The 22,041-nt window shown below is 40.5% G+C and overlaps 1 protein-coding gene across 6 annotated transcripts in view; it reads right to left on the bottom strand.

Moving 5' to 3' along the window:
* The window catches only part of ZNF143 (zinc finger protein 143), a 65,422-nt gene that overhangs the window by 31,579 nt on the left and 11,802 nt on the right, over positions 1-22,041 (bottom strand). For 3 of the 6 annotated variants that reach the window (XM_025894262.2, XM_073882929.1, XM_073882930.1), the window contains exons 2-7: positions 10,559-10,677; positions 10,254-10,346; positions 9,332-9,415; positions 8,732-8,815; positions 7,068-7,264; positions 6,217-6,291 (exon numbers count right to left, since the gene is read on the bottom strand). In XM_025894262.2, coding sequence (XP_025750047.1) covers positions 6,217-6,291; positions 7,068-7,264; positions 8,732-8,815; positions 9,332-9,415; positions 10,254-10,346; positions 10,559-10,670 — 645 coding nt within the window. In that variant the 5' untranslated portion in view covers positions 10,671-10,677. Of the gene's footprint in view, positions 1-6,216; positions 6,292-7,067; positions 7,265-8,731; positions 8,816-9,331; positions 9,416-10,253; positions 10,347-10,558; positions 10,678-11,964; positions 11,984-19,166; positions 20,430-22,041 lie in introns of those variants that run through there. The other 3 variants (XM_025894261.2, XM_073882931.1, XM_025894263.2) reach the window with 3 other exon arrangements.

Genomic DNA, 22,041 nt, shown 5'->3' on the forward strand with positions numbered 1-22,041 from the left:
TTCTGCTTTTTGTTTGTTTATTTATTTTTTAGATTCCACATATAAATGAAACCATATGGTATTTGTCTTTCTCTGACTTGTTTCACTTGGCATACCCTCTAAGTCCGTCCAAGTTGTCAGCAATGGCAAGATCTCACTTTTTTTATGGCTGCAAAATATTCCATTTTATATATACCATAATTTCTTTATCTCTTCCACAATCAATGGACACTTGGGCTGCTTCCATATCTTCACTATTGTATGTAATGCTGTAATAAAGATAGGAGTGCTTATATCTTTTTGAATTAGTATTTTCAGGGCCTCTACCCATTTTAATCCAATTATTTGTTTTTCTGGTGTTGAGTTGTGTAAGTTTTTTTTTAAATGTATATATTTTGGATATTAACCCCTTATTAGATATATCATTTGCAAATATCTTCTCCCATGCAGTAGTTGCTTTTTTGTTTTCCTGATGGTTTCCTTTGCTGTGCAAAAGCTTTTTATGTTAACTGTAGTCCCAATAGTTAATTTTTGTTTCTGTTTCCCTTGCCTTAGGAGACATGTCTACAAAAAATGTTGCTATAGCCAATATCAGAGAAATTACTGCCTTTGTTCTCCTCTAGGGGTTTTATGGTTTCAGGTCTCACATTTAGGTCTTTAATCCATTTTGAGTTTATTTTTGTGTATGGTGTAAGAAAGTGGTCCAGCCACAGCAGTCAGACAAGCAAAGAAATAAAAGACATCTATATTAGGAAGAAAGAAGTTAAACTGTTACTATTTGCAGATGACATGATACTATACATAGAAAACCCTAAAGATTCTACCAAAAAACTATTAGAATAAATGAATTCAGTAAAGTAGGAAGATAGAAAATTAATACACAGAAATTGGTTGTATTTCTATACACTAATAATGAAATAGCAGAAAGAGAAATTAAGAAAACAGGTACATTACCATTGTACCAGGAAGAATAAAATACCTAGGAATAAACTTAACCAAGGAGGTGAAGACCTGTACTCTGAAAACTGTAAAACACTGATGAAAGAAACTGAAGATAAGACAACAAATGGATTTTCTAAAAGTAAACATGATTATCTTTAAAAAAAAAAAAGTATGCAGTAGCTATCTATATAGTAAGAAAATTGGTCATTTTGGGTTTTTTCAATGTACTTCTTTGAAATGATTTAAAAAAAAAAACCCTACTAAAAATATTTTTTTAAAAAATCCTGGGTTCCATCTCAGACCTACTGATCAAATCTCGGGAAACTGACCTTAGTCATAGGTTTTTGTTTTTGTTTTTTAAAGATTTTATTTATTTATTTGGGCGCCTGGGTGGCTCAGTTGGTTAAGCGACTGCCTTCGGCTCAGGTCATGATCCTGGAGTCCCTGGATCGAGTCCCGCATCGGGCTCCCTGCTCGGCAGGGAGTCTGCTTCTCCCTCTGACCCTCCCCCATCTCATGTGCTTTCTCTCTCATTCTCTCAAATAAATAAATAAAATCTTTAAAAAAAAAATTTGAGAGAGAGAGACACACAGATAGCAAGAGATAGCAGGAACTGGGAGGAGAGGGAGAGAAGCAGGCTCCCCACCCAGCAGGGAACCTGACATGGGGCTCGATCCCAGGACTCCAGGATCATGACCTGAGCTGAAGGCAGATGCTTAACCAACTGAGCCATCCAGGCACCCCCTTTTTTTAAATATTTATTTATTTTAGAGAGAGAGAGAGAAAGTGTGAGCAGGGGGAGTGGCAAAGAAGGAGACGGGAGGCAGACTCCCTGCTGACCCTCAGATCTTGACCTGAGCCAAAACCAAGAGTTGGAGGCTTAACGGACTGAGCCACCCAGGCGCCCCAGTCATGGGTTATTTTTTTAAAAGCTCTGTAGCTCAGGGGCACCTGGGTGGCTCAGTCGGTTAAGCGTCTGCCTTTCGCTCAGGTCATGGTCCCAAGCCCCGCATCGGGCTCCCTGCTCCACGGGAACCTGCTTCTCCCTCTCCCACTCCCCCTGCTTGTGTCCCCTCTCTGGCTGTGTCTCTCTCTGTCAAATAAATAAATAAAATCTTTAAAAAATTGATAAAAAAATAAAATAAAATAAAGCTCTGTAGCTCAATCTCATATTTGCCCCTGATTAATAATCACTAATCAGATACCTGCCTTTTAGAGATGAAGAGGCTTAGAAAAGCAAGGTTTGTTTGCCCAAGATCACATAGCTAGATAAAAGTACAGAAAATATGCATGAAATACGATCCACATTCAAACTGCCTATATATACAGGCAGGTTTGGGGGTAATCACCTAACCCATGTTCTGGGAGAATCTGCCACGCCAGCCACAGAGCCTGATAACCAGAACAGATGGTGTTATGTATAGGCTGGCCAGTAACCTATGCCTCATGGGGCTCAACTTAAAAATCAAGCTAAGTCCACAAACTTTCCTTCGCTGGAATTTGACCTAAGAAATAAAGGAAAATCTTGAGTTGGTTGTGGGTGGTAAACCTGAGCAAGCATGGCTGTGATGAGCTATATGCAAATTCACTGAAGACAAAGAGGGCACCTGTCTACAGAGAAGAGAGCAGAGATGCCATGGAAGAGGGGAAGAGGAAGAAAAAGGAGTGAGATCAACCTCCAATCCTGGCTTCTTTGCAATTCTGGTTCCTGTGAAGCCTGGCTGTCCAGCAGTTCCTGTTCTTGGCTTCTTATAAGCTCTGCTACATCCTTACAATATCTCGTTTTCCCTAAGCTGATTTGACTGGCTTTCTGTACTTTCTATTAGAGTACTGATTAAAAGTACCAAGCCAAAGAACTTTGATCTCCAATGTAAATACAATTAGTTTCAAATGAAGTTAAAATAAACTAATGGCTACCATGAAAAAAAGCGAGAACATGGAAAGCAGGAACAACGTTGTATAATACTTACACAGTTGCAAATAATGTTCTCATGTGTTCCTTAAAATACTCATCAAATGAAAATTTCATTTGGTTTTCATAACCTCATGAGATGGGTAAGGCAAAATTACTGTTATTCTCATTTAGCAGATGAGAAAGCTCAGATCCAGAGAAGTCACATAACTTGCTCATTCACATAGCTACTACATGGCAGAGTAGAAACTATGTGGATTTTTGATTATACATGTGTGCTACTTTAATAGCACGCTGTTTTCTACTTAACTAAGGTACAGCATGAGGGCAACGACAGCAGTCACAGCCTCCCCCAAATACCCACCCCATCAGCCTTACAGTTCTCACAAATGAACACTCACACATCCTTAAATAGAGTACTTTAGATCAGGGTTTTCAAATTTGGCACTACTGACATTCTGAACAGGATAATTCTTTGTTGTGGGGGCTGTCATATGCCTTGCAGGACATCTACCCACTATATGCCAGTAATATTCCCCCAATTGTGACAACCAAAACTGTCTCCAGACATTGCTAAATGTCTCCTGGTGGGGGCGGCAAAACTGTCCCCCCATGAGCACAGCTGCTTTAGATACTCTAGGTCTGTCTTGTCTTATGAAACCTGGTTTCATGTAAGAGATCAACTCAGCAGCACAATTAGTATGTTTATGTTACAGATGAAAGAGAGTTCTAAACTGTAAGCCTCAAATGAAAAAAAATCTGGAGCTTTGAGACAAGACTATTTACAAAAAATCTACTGCATTAGCTACAGATCTCTTTACTTAAAGTTCAGCCAGGCACAGAGTTATAACTTCTTAAGCATTCTGGCAGAAGTAGGAGTACCAAGAGAAGGTGCTGCTCACTTGCAGTGGTTCTTTGGGGATATTTTGACCTTTTAATACTATGTACTGGGCTCTCAACCTCAAGTATGGTACTAAATTGTATGAAAGCATTGAGGATTCATGAACTTCCGGTCCAACACTAATGAAGAGAAATAGGAGTCACAAGTGCAAGCCACGTATATAATTAAGAATGTTCTGGGGCACCTGCATGGCTAAGTCGGTTAAGCATCCAACTCTCGATCTCAGCTCAGGTCTTGATCTCAGGGTTGTGAGTTCAAGCCCCGTGTTGGGTTCCACATTGGGCCTGGAGCCTACTTTAAAAAAAATATGTTCTACTAATGATGTACTGTATGTTGGCTAACTGAACGTATGTGTGTTCTAGTAGCCACATTTAAAAAGTAAAAAGAAACAGGTAAAACTAATTTTAGTAATTCTTTTGTTTAACCCAATATGTCTAAAATATTATCATTTCAACATGTAATGAATATGAGAAATTATTGAGATATTTTACATTATTTTTCTCATAATAAGTCTTCAAAATCCTATATGTATTTTACACTCACAGCACATCTTGATTCTGAGTGGCCACACTTCAAGTGCTCAGTAGCCACATGTGGCTACCATATTGGATAGCGTAGATCTAGCCTGTAAAGGAGAGGTACAAAAGGCAAAGGAGAAAAAGCTACAGTTACAAAAAAAATCCTATTCAACTTCCTTCTGTTTCTCTGTCTATTGGCACCAACACCAAATGGTTATATGTTTGTAATAATAGGGCTTTTTATGACATTTTCCTTTAGCAGTACTGAATTCCTAGTTATATTTCTGGATTCAGAAATAATTATTGATGGTAATAGACAGAACTTTTTTTAAAAGATTTTATTTATTTTTTTGAGAGCGAAAGCAAGAGAGAGAAAGAGTGAGTGAGAGAGAGCACGAGCAGGGTGAGGGGCAGAGGGAGAAGCAGACTCCCCACTGAGCAGGAAGCCCAACACAGGGCTCCATCACAGAACCTTGGGATCATGACCTGAGCAGAAGGCAGACACTTAACCGACTGATCCACCCAGGTGCCCCAGTAATAGATAGACTTTTATGATAATAGTATAACATTATACAGCCCAGTGATAAATTTACTCATTTTTTGTAAGACCCATTCTATATTAGTTTATTGCAAGTGTAGCTACAACTGTCTCTTTTTAAAAATATTCCATTATTTAAAAACTTAATTGTTAGTAACTAATATGAGATAGACTCCAAGGCACTGGCCTACATCTCTTGAATATATTTATACCACATTTGCATTTTAGTAGAGCTTGACTCGGTGGATTTGACATACTGCAGTACAAAAAATATTTCTCATTTTATGACTTCAAAGACTTGAAAATTTCACCAAGAATCACACAACATCAAAGCTGATGGGCTTGGTGAATTGCAAACTGTGTTTATACTACTGCCCCTTCATGATACCACTTCAGAGAGGAAACAGAAATGCTGGCTCTTCGGCAATGTTTAGAAGTATCACATTTTTACCAGTGATTTCAGTGATTCCTGTTATTTTATCATTTACTATTATAAATGTAAAATCTTCTCGATAACTTCTAATAGTATCACTCCATGTTATTAAGTGGTGATGCTAATGCTCAAGTTAAAATTGTGGCCCTGAAGGAATAATTTGAGAACAGGAGTTCAGTATGATAAAACTCTCAAAGAATGCAAACAACTGACATGAGGGAACAATCAGTGAACTATTAGAGGTAACTGCTGACAAAATAAGGAGCAGCATTAAAGCAAGAATATGCTATAATCATGCTTGAATTATAAATATGCTTGAATTATGCAAGTCTGGGATTTTGACTTGTAGATCTCCCAGAAAGCATCTGTGATTATTTTGCATTTACTATCCCACTTTTAGAGGCACTGCTGCTTTGGGCCGTTGTTTGGGTAATGGATGCCCAATGACTGGACCCAGGGTGAGTATCTATTCAGATACTCATGTGCAGCCCGGGAAGCAGTCTGGTAGAAAAAGCACAAACAGCTTTGCCCAGTAGGAACAATGATGATTAGCAAGGCTGGACCTTCTCTACGGAGGCTGAAAAGAAAAGTATGTAGGGAATCAGGTGGAAGCAGAAGAAACAGAGACATAAAGAGCAAAGTAGGAAGGGTGAGTTAGTCAAAGCAACGGTGGGCCCTAGAGGAAGGATCCACAAACTGCATTCGGTGGAAGCAGTCAGAAGATCCTCTGGTCTCCACGACTGCCTCAGATTCCAGAACACAAACTTCATTTGGATTTCTGGGATACTTCTATTTCTTTAGTGCCACTCTGCATCCACAGTGAATCCTGAGACCAGAGGTAGTTCGAGAAAGCTACTGCCTAATACGTACACTCTTTCTCTGAAAAGATTTTCCTACAGAGATAGTGAGTTGGCTATTCTTGCTTTCATTCACAGAAGGGCCTTGAAATGCTAAGAGAAAGAGATTCTTCTGTAAATAAGTAGCTTTACATACCTGCATTTTTTTCTCTTGCTCATTTTCTCCAATCATTCCAGTACCTGTTACACTTTCACTTCCATCAATGGACACCTAAAGGAATAAAATAAAGCTTAAAAAAGTTTTCCCTTTTGACATTTTTTTAGGTGGTAAGTACATAGGGATTCATTATCATTTATTTTTATGTTTGTGTGAAATTTTCTGCTATAAAAACTGGTGAAAAGAAACCTTTTAAATTATATGAAAGAGGGGCGCCTGGGTGGCTCAGATGTTTAAGCGTCTGTCTTTGGCTCAGGTCATGATCCCAGGGTCCTGGGATCGAGCCCCACATCGGGCTCTTGGCTCAGCCGGGAGCCTGCTTCTCCCTCTCGTTCTGCCTCTCCCCCTGCTCATGCGCTATCTCTAATGAATAAAAAAAAAAAATCATAAATAAATAAATAAATAAATAAATTTTATGAAAGATGTATGTTCTGTGCAAGGAAAAAACCCAGCCTTTTCGATGTAAAACTTGACTGAGACTTTCCTTCACTTTTCCCGATCTCTGATTTCTACTTAATTCATTAGCTGTTCCATGCATACTTTATTATTTCTTTTATAGCATTCATCCTTGAATATATCTTTCTGTGACTTATCTGTCACCATTTTCTTTTCCATAAGCTCTTATTCCATTCCTGTTATCTGTATTCAACTATTTCTTCCTACACTTCACTTCTTTTGAGAGAAATACAGATCTTCTCCTTAAGGCTGTCTGATTTTGACTTTGAATTGCTAGTTTCTTATTCGATAAAGTACACTTTTTTGTTGTTTTATTTTCAGGAAAAGTAAAGAAGCTGTGTCTGGGACATTCTTGACATTGTAAAATGCTGTACCTTTGCCGCATACTGTTCCAAAGCACTGATGGTGTCGGGGTCAATCGTGGCATCCCCAGTGTGCAGACCTGCCACCGTCCCATCAGCCTGAATTGCCAAGATGGTGTCCGACTGTGGGACCTGCACCGCATGGTGGATGTACGCGGTGGTGCCGTCTTCCAGCTGCACCGCCTGCAATGCACTCTGGTCATAACTGTCTGGGGGAGGGGAAGAGAAGGGTGTGAAATCAGAGGCGGTCTGACAGAGTTACAGACTGAAAGGAAGAAGGGAAGGAACTTCGGCTGAGTAGGTCCATGGGCCTTACAGGTATGATTCCTTCAATCCTCACAACGATTCTGTGAGGTAGGTATAGTTACCACCCTCACTCTACAGGAGGGAAACTGAGGTTTGGGGGAAGTAAAGTCACTTTCCTTAGGAACTGGAAAATTGAGAAAACTAACAATTAACAGTCAAAATCAGTATGTGGAGGAACCAGGATCTAAACTCAAGTCAGGGTGACTCCAAAGTCCATGGGCTTTTTTTCCTGCTAAATAAGCATACCAACATATAGACAGCATTGTGAAATAATAAATCTGGCCAATCACAATGAACCTGTAATTAAGTCCCAGTGCTAAAGAAGAAAATTCAGAGTTTACTTTTTCTCAACTTTAATTAAACAAATTTACTTACAAATTTAAGTATTCTAAATTTAAAAAAATTTCCCCCTTTGGTTTCACAACTAAAGTCTTTCTAAAACATGTTATGTCATTCTATAAAATATTCTATAAGGTAATAATAGCAAACATTTATTGAGCCTTTCCTATGTGACAAATATTGTGCTTTACATATGTTTGCACATTTTGTCATCATAACTACCCTATGATGTGGATACTTATTGTAATACTCATTTTACATAGGATGAAACTGAAGCACAGGGAGGTTAAATAATTTGAACAAGGTCACCTAGCTAAAAGACAGCAGGCCCAGATTTGAATCCAGAGAGTCTGGCTGCAGAGCTATGCTCATTACTCCTATGCATTCCACCTCAAGTCCCTGCGCCTCCCCACACGAAATTAATAGGCATTAACATTTTTGCCACATTTGCTCCAAATAAATTTTAAATTTTTATTTCGTTTTAAAGACAACACAATAGGCAAAGGATCGTGCTTAAAAATTATATTCAGGGGGCGCCTGGGTGGCTCAGTCGGTTGAGCGTCTGCCTTCAGCTCGGGTCATGATCCCAGGGTCCTGGGATCAAGCCCCATGTCAGGCTCCCTGCTCCAGCTGGGAGCCTGCTTCTCCCTCTCCCCACTGCTTGTACTCTCTCTCGCCATCTCTCTCTCTCTCTCTCTCTCTCTCAAATAGATAAATAAAATCTTTAAAAAAATTATATTTAAGAGGAAAAAAATCAACAATTTAACTTTCAAATGTTTAATTTCCATATTTGAATAGTAGCCTCTATTTGAAGTCTTCCAGGGACCAGTTGTTTGCTATTCCAACCTGTTACTGGACAGCTCAAATGATTAGAATGTTTTCCCTTAGACTGTGCCCAAATCTGCCATCCTGTATTTCAGAGAACAAGTACAAATCTTCTTTTACGTGACAGCATTTCAGCAAATATAGGCGGGTCTTATTTTTCCTGCACCCCCACTTCTCCCTTATTCCTATTTCCAAAGTTAGTTTACCTTTGGAGGTATGGTGAATAAACGCTGTAGTTCCATCTTCTAGCTGCACTGCTTGGCCATCCTCTAAACGCAAACTGTCCCCTGCTCAAGAACAATGCTTACATTTAGATCCCATGTTTTCGAACAATCTGATAACTCAGCAATAAGAGTCAATAAACCATTAAACACATTATAAAAACCTATACGTGTTTTATGAGTCCTTGAACATTAAAGTATTTTCAGTAAAGCTGCTTTAAGTAAGTGCTTAGTAAAAACATAGTGGAATACTTGTTTTAGGAATATATACTAGGGAATAAGGAGAGTTGAAAGAAGGGGGGAAAAAAGGAAGAAAATGAGAGACATATAGGAGTTAGCTCAAGTGATAGAAATATTCACGTAGGATATCTCTAGAGTGTAGTCCAGTAACTTCTTTTCCATTATCTTTGAGACAAAGTCTCCGTGAAGTCCTAATGGTCTTTAGATCCTCTCTTTGACACCTACTTATCTCTCCTTTCAAAAGGAGGACTGGAGACCTGAACCAAGTTTACACAGTAAGAGGTACTGGAGGCAGCAAATACTGAAGTATGAGAATCAGGAGGTAAGTAAGTATCAAATACTTACTACTTTTAGGTATGGGTACATGTTGAACATAGGCAGCAGAACCATCCTCCAACTGAATAACCTGGCCATCTATGAGTTTTCCATCTGGAACAAAAGATTTAAGCCAATAAATTAGCACAAGCAAACATTTTAAACTTTATACAATTTCAAAATGGTATCAACTATAAAAACATACACTACTTAAGATCATGTTCATCTTGATTCTTCCCTCAATGTTCTGAGGCAATTCAAAAACACATCCAGTGATCCTACAGAAAGCAGAAAATCCTCCCTCAGCCATTCTTCCTCCCCTCTAATTTTCAATTAAATAAGTTTAAGAGGAAGAGTGGCTCATCACAGCAAGCTATGTGAGCTAAATTTATTTACCTTTCAGAGCCACTTAGGTACAGTGACCCTGACTACAGGGAAGCTGAAACTGGGAAGACTGACAGATACGTCAGTGCACATGAGGCCAGATGTCATTGTCATTTCTAGGTGCTAGAAGTCCATTGACTATGTATACATGTGCTCAGTAGGTTCCCATAAAAACAAGAATTGAGCTGTTTCTCTGAGCGAAGTAAACAATGATTTACAGATAATGTTATATAAGCAAAACCAAACGTCTATACTTCCATGTGTGTTTTGTAAAAACATTAAATAATAACTTAAACTAAAAAAGCAAGAAGGGTCTTACTAGAAAGAGGTTGGGGACACTCCCCCCACTTCCCCACTAATTTTGACACCCCAGAGTATATACCAAATATCTCAAAGGGTGTCCCTAAATTATCAAAACAAATTTAAATTAACCTGAAACTACTGAAAATTACCATATGCAATATAGCATCTTTAGAATGGGCTGGGAAGGGCTGGAGTTGCTAGGTGCTCCAACTCTGAGGTTATGAATTGCCGGTATTAACCCATGGGCTGTATAAGTGGCACGTACCTTTAGAATTGTGTTGTATATAAGCGGTAGAACCATCTGCAAGTGTTACTGCTTGCAAGCTTACACCTTCCATATTTTCTAAATTGTCACCATCTATTATAAAAAAAGTTATTTTCTTTAGATAACTATCACACACACACGCTAAATTAAGTTTTTTAAATAAAAATTAGGCATAAGGCAGACTGCTTAACTTAAGACTCAAATGGGACTTCTTCTAGCACTTACAAAAAATATCTCCCTGTCCTCCCGCACCCAGAGTCCACAGCGAGGGAACCCACATGATACTCTCAAATAAAACGGCTCACCTGCCACTGTCACTGCCTCTGTCAGGCACAGGGTAACGTGTTGAGCCTCCATTCCTCCTCCAGGAAACTCTGTCATTCCCTGAGAATCTCGATTTATTTGGGCTAACAACATTTTCTACCTTGAAGAAAAATATAGGCACTTGAGAACGAGGAACAATGCAAATAAAATAAAAGCTACAAAGAATATTCATGAACGACAGAAATTTGCTACAAAAATTAACAGTGTTTGAAATAAGCTGAAATTTCACTCAATATGCGGGGTAAGAGTATTAACCCAAAGTCCAAAGCACACTTTCCATAATTGATCAGTAAACTATTGAGCACACTGACAACTCTTGCCTATCAATTTTGTCCCATGTCCTAAAGCTTCCACTTCATTAGGGTTCTTTGGGTTTAACATGGTGGATTCCCACTTACTTCCACAATCTTGTTGCCTTGATCTGCAGAGGGCCGTCCTGAGTCTCACTTCTCACTCTGCCAGCCCTGCCCTGATTCAAGCCCCTGCCACCTCTTGCCCACATGACTGCCATATAGCATCCTAACGGGACTCCCTGCTGCCCCTGTGACCGCCCCACAGTCGCCTCTCAACACAAGAGGCACTGTGCCCTTGAGAAGGGAAAAGTTAGATCATGTCCCTCTTCTGCTCAAAACCTTCTGATAACTTATTAGAGTAAAGCCAAAAATCTTTACCCTGGCCTATGAGGCCGATGATCTTGCCCCTCATTTCCTACTGCTCTCTATCTCATTCATTTCATTTCAGCCACATTGGTGTCCCTCCTTTGCTCAAACACACTGGGTGATGTTGCCTCAGGACCTTTACAGTTGATGTTCCTTCTGCCTGAAACATGCTTTGCAGTCTCTTCATTGTTATTCCCTCATTTTCTTCAAGTCTTAATGTTGTTACCCCACTGAGAGCTTCTTTGTTCACTTCATTTCAAACTGTACCTCCCACCTCCCAACCATGATATACCCTATCCCTTTTCCCTCCTTTACTATATTTCTGCATATCACTTATGATTTGACATATTATATGTATTTACGTAGTTTGTTTCTGTTTGTTTGTTTGTTTGTTTGTTTTAGAGGGAGAAGGGGAGGGGCGGTGAGGGGCAGAGGGAGAGGAAGAGAGAGAACCTTAAGCAGGCTCCACACCCAGTGCAGAGGCCAATACAGGGCTCAACCTCATGACCCTGAGATCATGACCTGAGCCAAAAACAAGGGTCGATGCTTAACTGAATGAGACACCCAGGCGCCCCTATTTAGTTTGTTTCTTATCTATTTTTCCCTCCACTGGGAATGCACTGGGATTTTTATCTGCTTGCTCACTGCTGACTCACATGTCTAAAAGGTACTAGACACATAACAGACACACAACAGGTGCTAAATAAATGTATAAATGGCTCTTTTACCAGTCACCACCACAACTGCCTTCCTCTCTTTTCCTACTTCCAGGTCCCATTATCTCTGTGGGCCTTGAGTTGCTTCAAACAGGAGTTGGGATAACTTAGTTGCCTTGAGCCAAGGAACTGGACCAGAGGATCTCTTGAGGACTTTCCAGGTCTAAAGATCTGATTTTAGTGTCAATATTTAAAACAACAATGTGCAGACAGTAATAATTTGCAATTATATTTATGACTACTTGAAGATTTTTGTTTTAGAAACACTAAACTGTACCCTTTGGATTAAAGCCAGGAACTGTAGTTTAAGCTTACAGAAAAGTATCACCATGGTGATAAAAGTCAATCAAGGGCTGACTTTTCAGGGAGTCCTGAAAGATTCACATCCACAACTGTTCATAGAGCAGATTGAAACTTCAACATTTCCTTGCTACCTCTAAGGGTTAACAGAGAAGCCTCAAAGTAACACTAGTATTCTGCTGTTAAGACGCCTGATGAGAAGAGGATTGGGAGAGGTTAATTTTCAGAACAAGTTCTGTCACTCTGTAACAGAAACAAATTAAGATAAGGAAATGGAAGGGAAACACCTATAAAGATGTAATAAGCATTGTAATTTCTGCAGTATTCTAGGAGATGAATTTTTTAAAAGGCAGACTACAAGGTAATTTGGGTCATGATGTTAAGAAATGTCTTAAGGTTTGTCATTTTTTTTTTTAAGATTTTATTTATTGGGGCGCCTGGGTGGCTCAGTCATTAAGCATCTGCCTTCAGCTCAGGTCATGGTCCCAGGGTCCTGGGATCGAGTCCCACATCAGGCTCCCGGTTCCGTGGGAAGCCTGTTCTCCCTCTCCCACTCCCCCTGCTTGTGTTCCCTCTCTCACTGTGTTTCTCTCTGCCAAAAAAAATAAAATCTTTTTTTAAAAAAAAAGATTTTATTTATTCATTTGAGAGAGCGAGAATGAGAGAGAGAGCACGAGAGGGGGTAGGGTCAGAGGGAGAAGCAGACTCCCTGTTGAGCAGGGAGCCTGATGCGGGACTCGATCCTGGGACTCCAGGATCATGACCTGAGCCGAAGGCAGTCGCTTAATCAACTGAGCCACCCAGGCACCTCATAAATAAAATCTTAAAAATAAATAAATAAATAAATAGGGGTGCCTGGGTGGCTCAGTCATTAGGTGTCTGGCTTTGGCTCAGGTCATGATCCCGGGGTCCTGGGATCGAGCCCTGCATCGGGCTCCCTGCTCTGCGGGAAGCCTGCTTCTCCCTCTCCCACTCCCCCTGCTTGTGTTCCCTCTCTGTGTCTCTCTCTGTCAAAAAAATAAATAAAATCTTATTAAAGAAAGATTTTATTTATTTGAGAGACAGAAAGAGAGAACAAGCAGGCAGAGGGAGAAAGGAAGAGGGAGAAACAGACTCACTGCTGAGCAAGGAGCCCTATGTGGGGCTCGATCCCAGAACCCTGGGAACATGACCTAAGTCGAAGGCAGATGCTTAACCGCCTGTGCCACCCAGGCACCCCTAAGGTTTGTCATTTTTTTTTTTTAAGATTTATTTATTTATTTGAGAGAGAGAGAGCACGAGCGGGGGAGAGGCAGAGGGAGAGAGAAAGGAAGAAGCAGACTCTCCGCAGAGCAGGGAGCCTGACGCTGGGCCTGATCCCCAGACCCCTGGGATCATGACCCGAGCCAAAGGCAGATGCTCAACCGCTGAGCCATCCAGGTGCCCCAAGTTTGTCATTTTCATTTAATTACTTAAAATCTCCAAATAACTACAATATATAGCATCAACAGGTAACTGACATATCTGCAATAAATAAAAGTTCTCCCTTGCCTGAAAGCTGGTCAATTGTTAAATTTCTTTAGGAAGGCTTCAGCACCTATAGTTTCGATCCTAATGGGGGGGGGAACAAAAGCTACATTAACTGAAGGATGAAGAGACAACTGTTTCCTGGACATAAACTGCTGGCAAATACATGAAGCAGTGATGGGAGAAAGGGCTTAGAGAAGTTCAAATGGCACTACAATTACCAGAGATGATAAGTCATGGCAGGTATACAGCACATTTTCTTTTTAAAGTTCTCAAAAAAGACTGTGGGATACAAAGGTCTTTGTTACAAAATGATCACATGGGGGAAAATATGATAGTGAAGAAAAGGCATAAAAGGCATAAATGAACCACAGACCAAACACTCTGCAGTTGCTCACATCATATCCATCATCATGTCTTCTTGATCATTTCTGTCACTGACATTTTCGGGATGTGTGGAAATGAACATGTAAGATATATATGATATCTTTAGAAAGGGCCACCTTCTGAAAGGTAGTCAATTTCATGTGCTTCCTTCGGCTCAGGTCATGATCCTGGAGTCCCGGGATCGAGTCCCGCATCGGGCTCCCTGCTCGGCGAGGGGCCTGCTTCTCCCTCTGACCTTCCCCATTCTCATGTACTCTCTCTCTCTCTCTCTCTCAAAATAAAAAAATAAATCTTAAAAAAAAAAAAAGAATGAATCATGGGCCAAAATCAGACACAGAGGAGGCTATGCTGGAGCACTATAGGAAACTCCAAGAAGATACAGTGTGTAATAAATAAAGTCCCTGCCTTTCTGGAAGATGATGATGCATGTCAGCCTAGGGAAAACATACCATGGGGCACCTGGGTGGCTCAGTCGGTTAAGAATCTGCCTTCAGCTTGGGTCATGATCCCAGGGTCCTGGGATCGAGTCCTGCATCAGGCTCCCTGCTCAACAGGGAGTCTGCTTCTCCCTCTCCCTCTGCCCTTCCCCCTGCTTATGCTCTCTTTCTCAAATAAATAAAATCTTAAGAAAAAGGACACATACTGCATGATTCCACTAATATGAGGTATCTAAAGTAGTCAAACTCTTAGAAAGTAGAATGGTGGTTGCCAGGGACTAGGGGACAGCGGAAAAGGGGACTTGTTCCCTAGAGACACATTTTTGTAAGATGAAAACTTTCTAGAGGTCTGCAGCACAACACTGTGTATACAGTTAACACTACTGTATTGTACTCAAAAATGGTTAAAATGTAAATTTTATGTTGTGTTTTACCATAATTTTTTTAAAAAGAACTGGGTGGCTCAGTCAGTTAAGTGTCCTGGGATGGAGCCCTGAGTCAGGCTCCCTGATCAGTGGGGACTCTGCGTCTCCCTCGCTTTGCCCCTCCCCCTGCACATGCTCATGTGTGCTCTCTCTTGCAAATAAATAAAATCTTAAAAAAAAAAAAAAAGAGCTGAACACATATGGCAAAATGTTAGGATCTGTTAAAAGCTGGGTGGGTACATGGGTGTTCATTCAATTACTTATTCTCCTCCTTATTTTTGACAGATTTCATAATTTAAAAAATAATAATAAATAAATAAAAGTGAAAAATATCCAGGGCACCTGGCTATCTAAGTTGGAAAAGCATGAAACTCTTGATCTTGGGGTCGTGAGGTCAAGCCCCACATTGGTGTAGAGATTACTAAAAAATAATAAGCTTTCAAAAAAAGTGAAAAAATCTGTAATTATTGGCAAGAAGAAAAAGAATGGCTGAAAATTGGTTAAAATTAGTAACTGAATACTAGGTTTCAACTCTTAAAAAAAATCAGTATTTCCTCACTGATTTGAATCTATATCATACCAATATTTTAAAATGTGAAGACCTAGGGCACCCTGCTGGCTCAGCTAGTGGAGCATGTGACTCTTGATCTTGGGATTGTAAGTCTGAGCCCCAAGTTGGGTAGAGAGATTACTTAAAAATAAAATCTTTAAAAATGATAAAATATAAAGACCTTAGATATTGCAAATTTGTTAGAGACCATTATTACCACAAGTTATTATGAAAACGTAAGTCTAATGATCTAGGTATAAAAGCAAGAACTCCAAAAGCAAGTAATCTTTATCATGATAAGAAATTATATAAAAAGGGGTGCCTGGGTGGCTCAGTTGGTTAAGCGTCTGCCTTCGGCTCAGGTCATGATCCCAGGGTCCTGGGATCGAGTCCCACATCGGGCTCCTTGCTCAGTGGGGAGCCTGCTTCTCCCTCTGCCTGCTGCTCCCCCCTGCTTGTGTGCGCACACTCTCTCTCCCTCTGATAAATAAAATCTTAAAAAAAAAAGAAATCTGGAGTGCTTGGGTGGCTCGGTTGGTTAAGTGCCCAACTCCTGATCTCAGCCCAGGTCTTGACCTCAGGGTAGTTTGAGTTCAAGCTGCACGTTGGGCTCCACACTGTCCTGGAGCCTACTGGAAGGAAGGAAGGAAAGAAGGAAGGAAGGGAAGAAAGGAAGAAGGAAAGGAAGAAAAGAAAGAAAAAGAAAGAGAGAGAGAGAAAGAAAGAAAGAAGGAAGGAAAGAAAAGAAAAAAGAAAAGAAGAGAAAAGAAAAAAGAAAGAATATTTGACACTGACGGGAAGGTGGTTGCAATAAGGTATACCAGGCTTAATGCTAAAAATATTTATGTGAAAAAGACATGAGAGCAGAGACAAGACTTTAGAAATGAACATCTAGATCTAGTCATCAGGCATGTCAATTTTGGTGATGGCTTAATATTAACTGAACCATTGATATAAAAAAGAACTTTAAAAACTCTTTCTCTCAAACTTCAACAGATCAGCCACTAACAACCTGGCTTGATAAGGGCATGCCTGCAGACAGCAGGTTGCAAAGCATGCCCTGGTTTGCTTTCACTGAGACTAGGGAGTTTCAGGAATAGAAGCAGCAGGAGAAAGAGAGCTTCTAGCATATTCAAAAGCCATTTCTGACATTGCTCTATTAAAAAGGCATAAAGTCGGGGGCGCCTGGTTGCCTCAGTCGGTTAAGCATCCGACTCCTGATTTCAGCTAAGATCTTGATCTCAGGGTCGTGAGTTCAAGCCCTTCACTGGGCTCCGTGCTGGGTGTGGAGCCTACTTAAAAAGAAAAAAGCATACAGTCATTCCAAGACTATTATGTATGCTAAGTTGTACTTTACTTCCCAAGATAAGCACTGTATATCCTGTATCAGGGCATTCCTGATACACAACTCCTAAACAAAACAGATCCTCTGTCCAAAAAGGCATTGAATAGGACACTAAACATGGATAGTTTAAACATACACCTCTAGGCAGAAATAACTATGTACGCCTCATATTTACAAAGCACTTTTCAGATCTAATAACTTATTTGATAGTTAAATGGAACAGTCCTGGGGCACCTGGCTGGCTCAGTTGGTACAGTAGGTGACTCTTGATCTCGGGGTTGTAGGTTCGAGCCTCATGCTGGGTATAGAGATTACTTAAAAAAAATAAAATAAATGGAACGGGGCACCTGGGTGGCTCAGTCGTTAAGCGTCTGCCTTCGGCTCAGGTCATGATCCCAGGGTCCTGGGATCGAGCCCCACATCGAGCTCCCTGCTCTGCAGGTAGCCTGCTTCTCCCTCTCCCACTCCCCTTGCTTGTGTTCCCTCTCTCAGCTGTCTGTGTCAAATAAATAAATAAAATCTTAAAAAAAATAATAAATGGAACAGTTCTTCAGGGCCATAAAAGTTCTTTGAGCTCTTCCAACCTCCTCTGAACCCCCAAAGCTGTCCAGCACACTTACATTTGTTTCTTCATGGTAACTATTTAAAAAATTTTTTTTTTAAGATTTTTATATTTTTAAGTATTCTGTACCTCAACGTGGGGCTCGAGCTCACAATCCCAAGATCAAGAGTCACACACTCTACTGACTGAGCCAGCCAGGCCCCCCTAAAATATTTTCCATTTGCCTCAAATCTCTCTACTCCCTTTCCTGCTCTCCCTACCCCTTGTCCTTGCCACCTCATTTTCAGCAAATTAATCAGCTCCGAACTTCACAGAAAGTATAGAAGTCATTAGAGAGGAATTCTTTGCCAAAAAACCTATCACTTGACTGCATTTACATACACTTCCTCCTTCTCTCCTACCAGATTACCTTCCTATAAGGTAAAACTCATTCCTCCAACCTGCATTTCATTTGTCTTTCCTCCTTGGGGATCTCAGGGACCTCTTCTGCAAACAACCCTCTCTCTTTCTCTACTAGTTCCTTCCCATCAAGAATTTTAAAAATACAAAAAATAAAATCAAATAAACAGAATCTCACCTCTGATTTAGCTACTAGTCTCTGTCTTTCCTCCTTATCTAGACTAGATAATTTTAGCTAGATTTCTTTTGTTTTTTTTAAAAGATTTTATGTATTTATTTGAGAGAGAGCATGAGCGGGAGCACAAGCAAGGGGAGCGGGAGAGGGAGAGTAGACTCCCTGCTGAGCAGAGACTTCGACAGGGCTTGATCCCAGGACCCACTGATCATGACCTGAGCTGAAGGCTGAACCACCCAGGTGCCCCTTAGCTAGATTTCCTTAACAGTTGTTACTAACAATACTTCCTGATTTCCCACTACCATCTATCCGGTTTCGGCCCCTAACTCTATGGAAACTGCCCTGGCTGGTCACTAATCTCCAATTTAACATAAAGTTCAATGGCCATTCCTAGGTATTTATTTACCCAATGAAAATATATGTTCACAAAAAACTTGTACAAGAATTGTCCATTGCAGTTTTATTCATAATACTCCAAACTGAAAAGAACCTAAGTATCCATCAATTAAAGAATGGATAAAAATGCTGTGATAAATTTATATAATGCAGTATTAACAATAAAGAGGAGGGGCGCCTGGGTGGCTCAGATAGTTAAGCGTCTGCCTTCGGCTCAGGTCATGATCCCAGGGTCCTCGGATCGAGCCCCACATCGGGCTCCCTGCTCAGCGGGGAGCCTGCATCTCCCTCTGCCTCTCTCCCTGCTCATGCTCTCTCTCTCTCTGTATCTCTGTGTCTCAAATGAATAAAATCTTAAAAAAAAAAACAATAAAGAGGAACAAATTACTATACATACAATAACAGTGATGTATCTCAAAAATATCGTGTTGAGAGAAATAAGCCATATACAAAACAATACATATTGTATTATTCCATCAATATAACTTCCAAGAACAGGCAAAATTAATCTACAGTGATAGAAATTAAATTGTGGTTACAAGGCTGGGGGATCTTCTTTTGAGTGATGATCATTTTGGGTGGATACAACTGCCGAAATTCATCAAATGGAACACTGATACCTTAGATTTTTAAAAAGTTTAAAAAAGGACCTAATGTGGCAATAGTTAAACATTAAAAAAAAATGTAATGGAGATTTTTCAGTTGTAGCATACTTGATTTAATACCACTGACCTTTTATCTACTTGGAACACTTCTCTTGCCTTGGCTCTGCGGCATCCACATGCTCCTGGTTATCTCGAACTTCCTAGCTAATCCTTTTCAGTTTCTCCTGTGGGTTCCTAAAGACTGAGGATCCTCAAGTTTCTGTCCTAGTTTGTTCTTTCATTTTATACCCTTTTCCTCTTGAACAATCACATCCATTCCCATGGCTTCAAAGATCTCTGCAATTTATAAGCTCTCTAAAATCTACCTAGTCCTTTAAGAGTTACTGATCTATCTGTTGCTCACTGGCCTCCATGACCTCCATGGTCCACAGTCACCTCCATCTCAACAGATTCCCATGAAATTCTCCTGCATTTTCTACCTCAGTGACAAATGCAATCACCAATCCGGTAACTGGAATCTCCCTTATTTTCCAGCCAATCACTAATAACTATCACTCTACCTCCTAAATACTTATCACATTAATTCACTTCTATTAGGGGCGCCTGGGTGGCTCAGTTGGTTAAGCAACTGCCTTTGGCTCAGGTCATGATCCTGGAGTCCCGGGATCGAGTCCCGCAACCGGCTCCCTGCTCAGCAGGGAGTCTGCTTCTCCCTCTGACCCTCTCCCCTCTCATGCTCTCTATCTCATGCTCTCTCTCAAATAAATAAAAAAAAAATCTTTAAAAAAATTCACTTCTATTAGACTGTCTTAATTGAGGCTACCATCATACACTTGGATTATTATATCAGCCTCCTAAAAGTCTACTCCCACGTTCCTCCAATATAATCTCCACAGTGCAGTCCAAGTGATTTCAAACCCAAACATAGCGGCTCTCTGTCTCAAAACCTTTAGTACTCTCCCATTTCCCCAGAGTCCAGATATTATGATCTGGACTCTAGTAAACTTCTCTAGTAGGTTGGACAACCATTCCAATTTGCCCAAGACTGAGGAGGTTCCCGGAATATGGGGCTTTCCATTTTGTTTTAAGGGGCGGGAGGTGGGGGATATGGACTTGGTTTTAAAACTGGGATAGTCTTGGGCAAATGAAGACAAGTCAGTCACTCTATCCTCTAGTCTTGTTCTAGTCACAACCTCCTCACATTCTATATCCACCCAATCTTGATTAAAATTCTAGTAGTTAGGGGTGCCTGGGTGGCTCAGTCGGGTAAACATCTGCCTTTGGCTCAGGGCATGATCCTAGGGTCCTGGGATCGAGCCCCACATCGGGCTCCCTGCTCAGCAGGAAGCTTGCTTCTCTCCCTCTCCCACTCCCCCTGCTTGTGTTCCTTCTACGCTGTCTCTGTCAAAAAATAAAATCTTTTAAAAAAGCTAAAATAAAATTCTAGTAGTTAATGATACTATCATTTAATAATATAAATAAAAATAATAATACAGAAGCGCCTGAGTGGCTCAGTCGATTAAGCTTCTGCCTTCGGCTCAAGTCATGATCCAGGGTCCTGGAATGGAGCCCCGAGTCAGGCTCCCTGCTCAACGGGGAGTCTGCTTCTCCCTCTCCCCTTCCCTCCTGCCTGTGCTCTTTCTCTCTCAAATAAAATCTTTTAAAAAATTAATAATACAGGGGTGCCTGGGTGGCTCAGTCGTTGGGCGTCTGCCTTCGGCTCAGGTCATGATCCCCGGGTCCTGGGATCGAGCCCCGCATCGGGCTCCCTGCTCCGCAGGAAGCCTGCTTCTCCTTCTCCCACTCCCCCTGCTTGTGTTCCCTCTCTCGCTGTGTCTCTCTCTGTCAAATAAATAAAATCTTTAAAAAAAAAATTAATAATACAAATATATATTAAACAGCAAATGATAAAGATAATAACTAACCCTTTCATAATACTTATATATGCCAGGAATCACTACTAATTCATTTAATCCTTCTAGCAGTCCTATGAATAAAGTACCCTTTTATCCCAATTTTGCAGATAAAGAAAATAAAGCTCAGAAAAGGTTAAGTGGTATCCTTAACTTCGCAAAGTGGCAAAGTCTAACTTCTAACCATTTGACTCAACAACTCTTACATGGGCTAGTGGATTATTTGCCACTCCCAGAAAAGCCCAATTTATCTCTTGCATCTAGGCCTCCGTATATTGTTATTCACACCATCTAGAACTCTTCCTCCTCTCTTTACTTTGCTAAATTTTTCCAGTCTGATTCCACCAGAAAATTTTATCTGAACTTCCCAAACTGGGTCAGAATGCTTTAGATGTATTTCCCATGATACTCTGTCTATACATAACACTTATTACAGTATACTTTAATTACCTGTTCTTCTCTAGAGCAGAAGCAGTGTAACTACAGTAAAGAGCTACTAGAACAAAATGTCTAAGGAGGATACCCCTATAGATAGGTAAGAAAGTGTGGGTTGTACTTCAGAAGGAATGCTTATGAGAGGTAGTATAACATACTTAGGAATGAGGACTCTGGAGCCAGACAACCTGCTTCAAAATCTCATTGTACCACATACTATCTATGTGACCAAGGCCAAGAACTTAACAGCTCTGTGCCACAGCTTTTCTATCTATAAAAGGAGGGTACCTAACAGAGCTGTTATAAGGATAAATATAAATTGCTTAAAACAGCACCTGGCATTACTACTACTTATCAGTTTTAGGCTAAATGAGAAGAGATTACACAGCTCTATGTCTCTGTCTATTCACTATTTTCTCCTACTACTGTAAAAGGGTACTGCAGAAGCAAGCAAGCAAAAACAGGCTTTGGAGATGCATTATGCAAGAGGAACTTTCCTCTTATTCTTTTCACTTTAAAAATATCTTTACTGAGGGGTGCCTGGGTGGTGCAGTCAGTTGGGCATCTGTCTCTTGGTTTCGGCTAAGGTCATGGTCTCAGTGTTGTGAAATCAAGCCCTTTCTCTCTCCCTCTGCCCCTGCTGCCGCCCCCCCG

Source organism: Callorhinus ursinus, unplaced genomic scaffold, assembly GCF_003265705.2.
Source record: "Callorhinus ursinus isolate GAN/ISIS: 27379988/994484 unplaced genomic scaffold, GSC_fseal_2.0 scaffold49, whole genome shotgun sequence".
Classification (NCBI taxonomy): domain Eukaryota; kingdom Metazoa; phylum Chordata; class Mammalia; order Carnivora; family Otariidae; genus Callorhinus; species Callorhinus ursinus.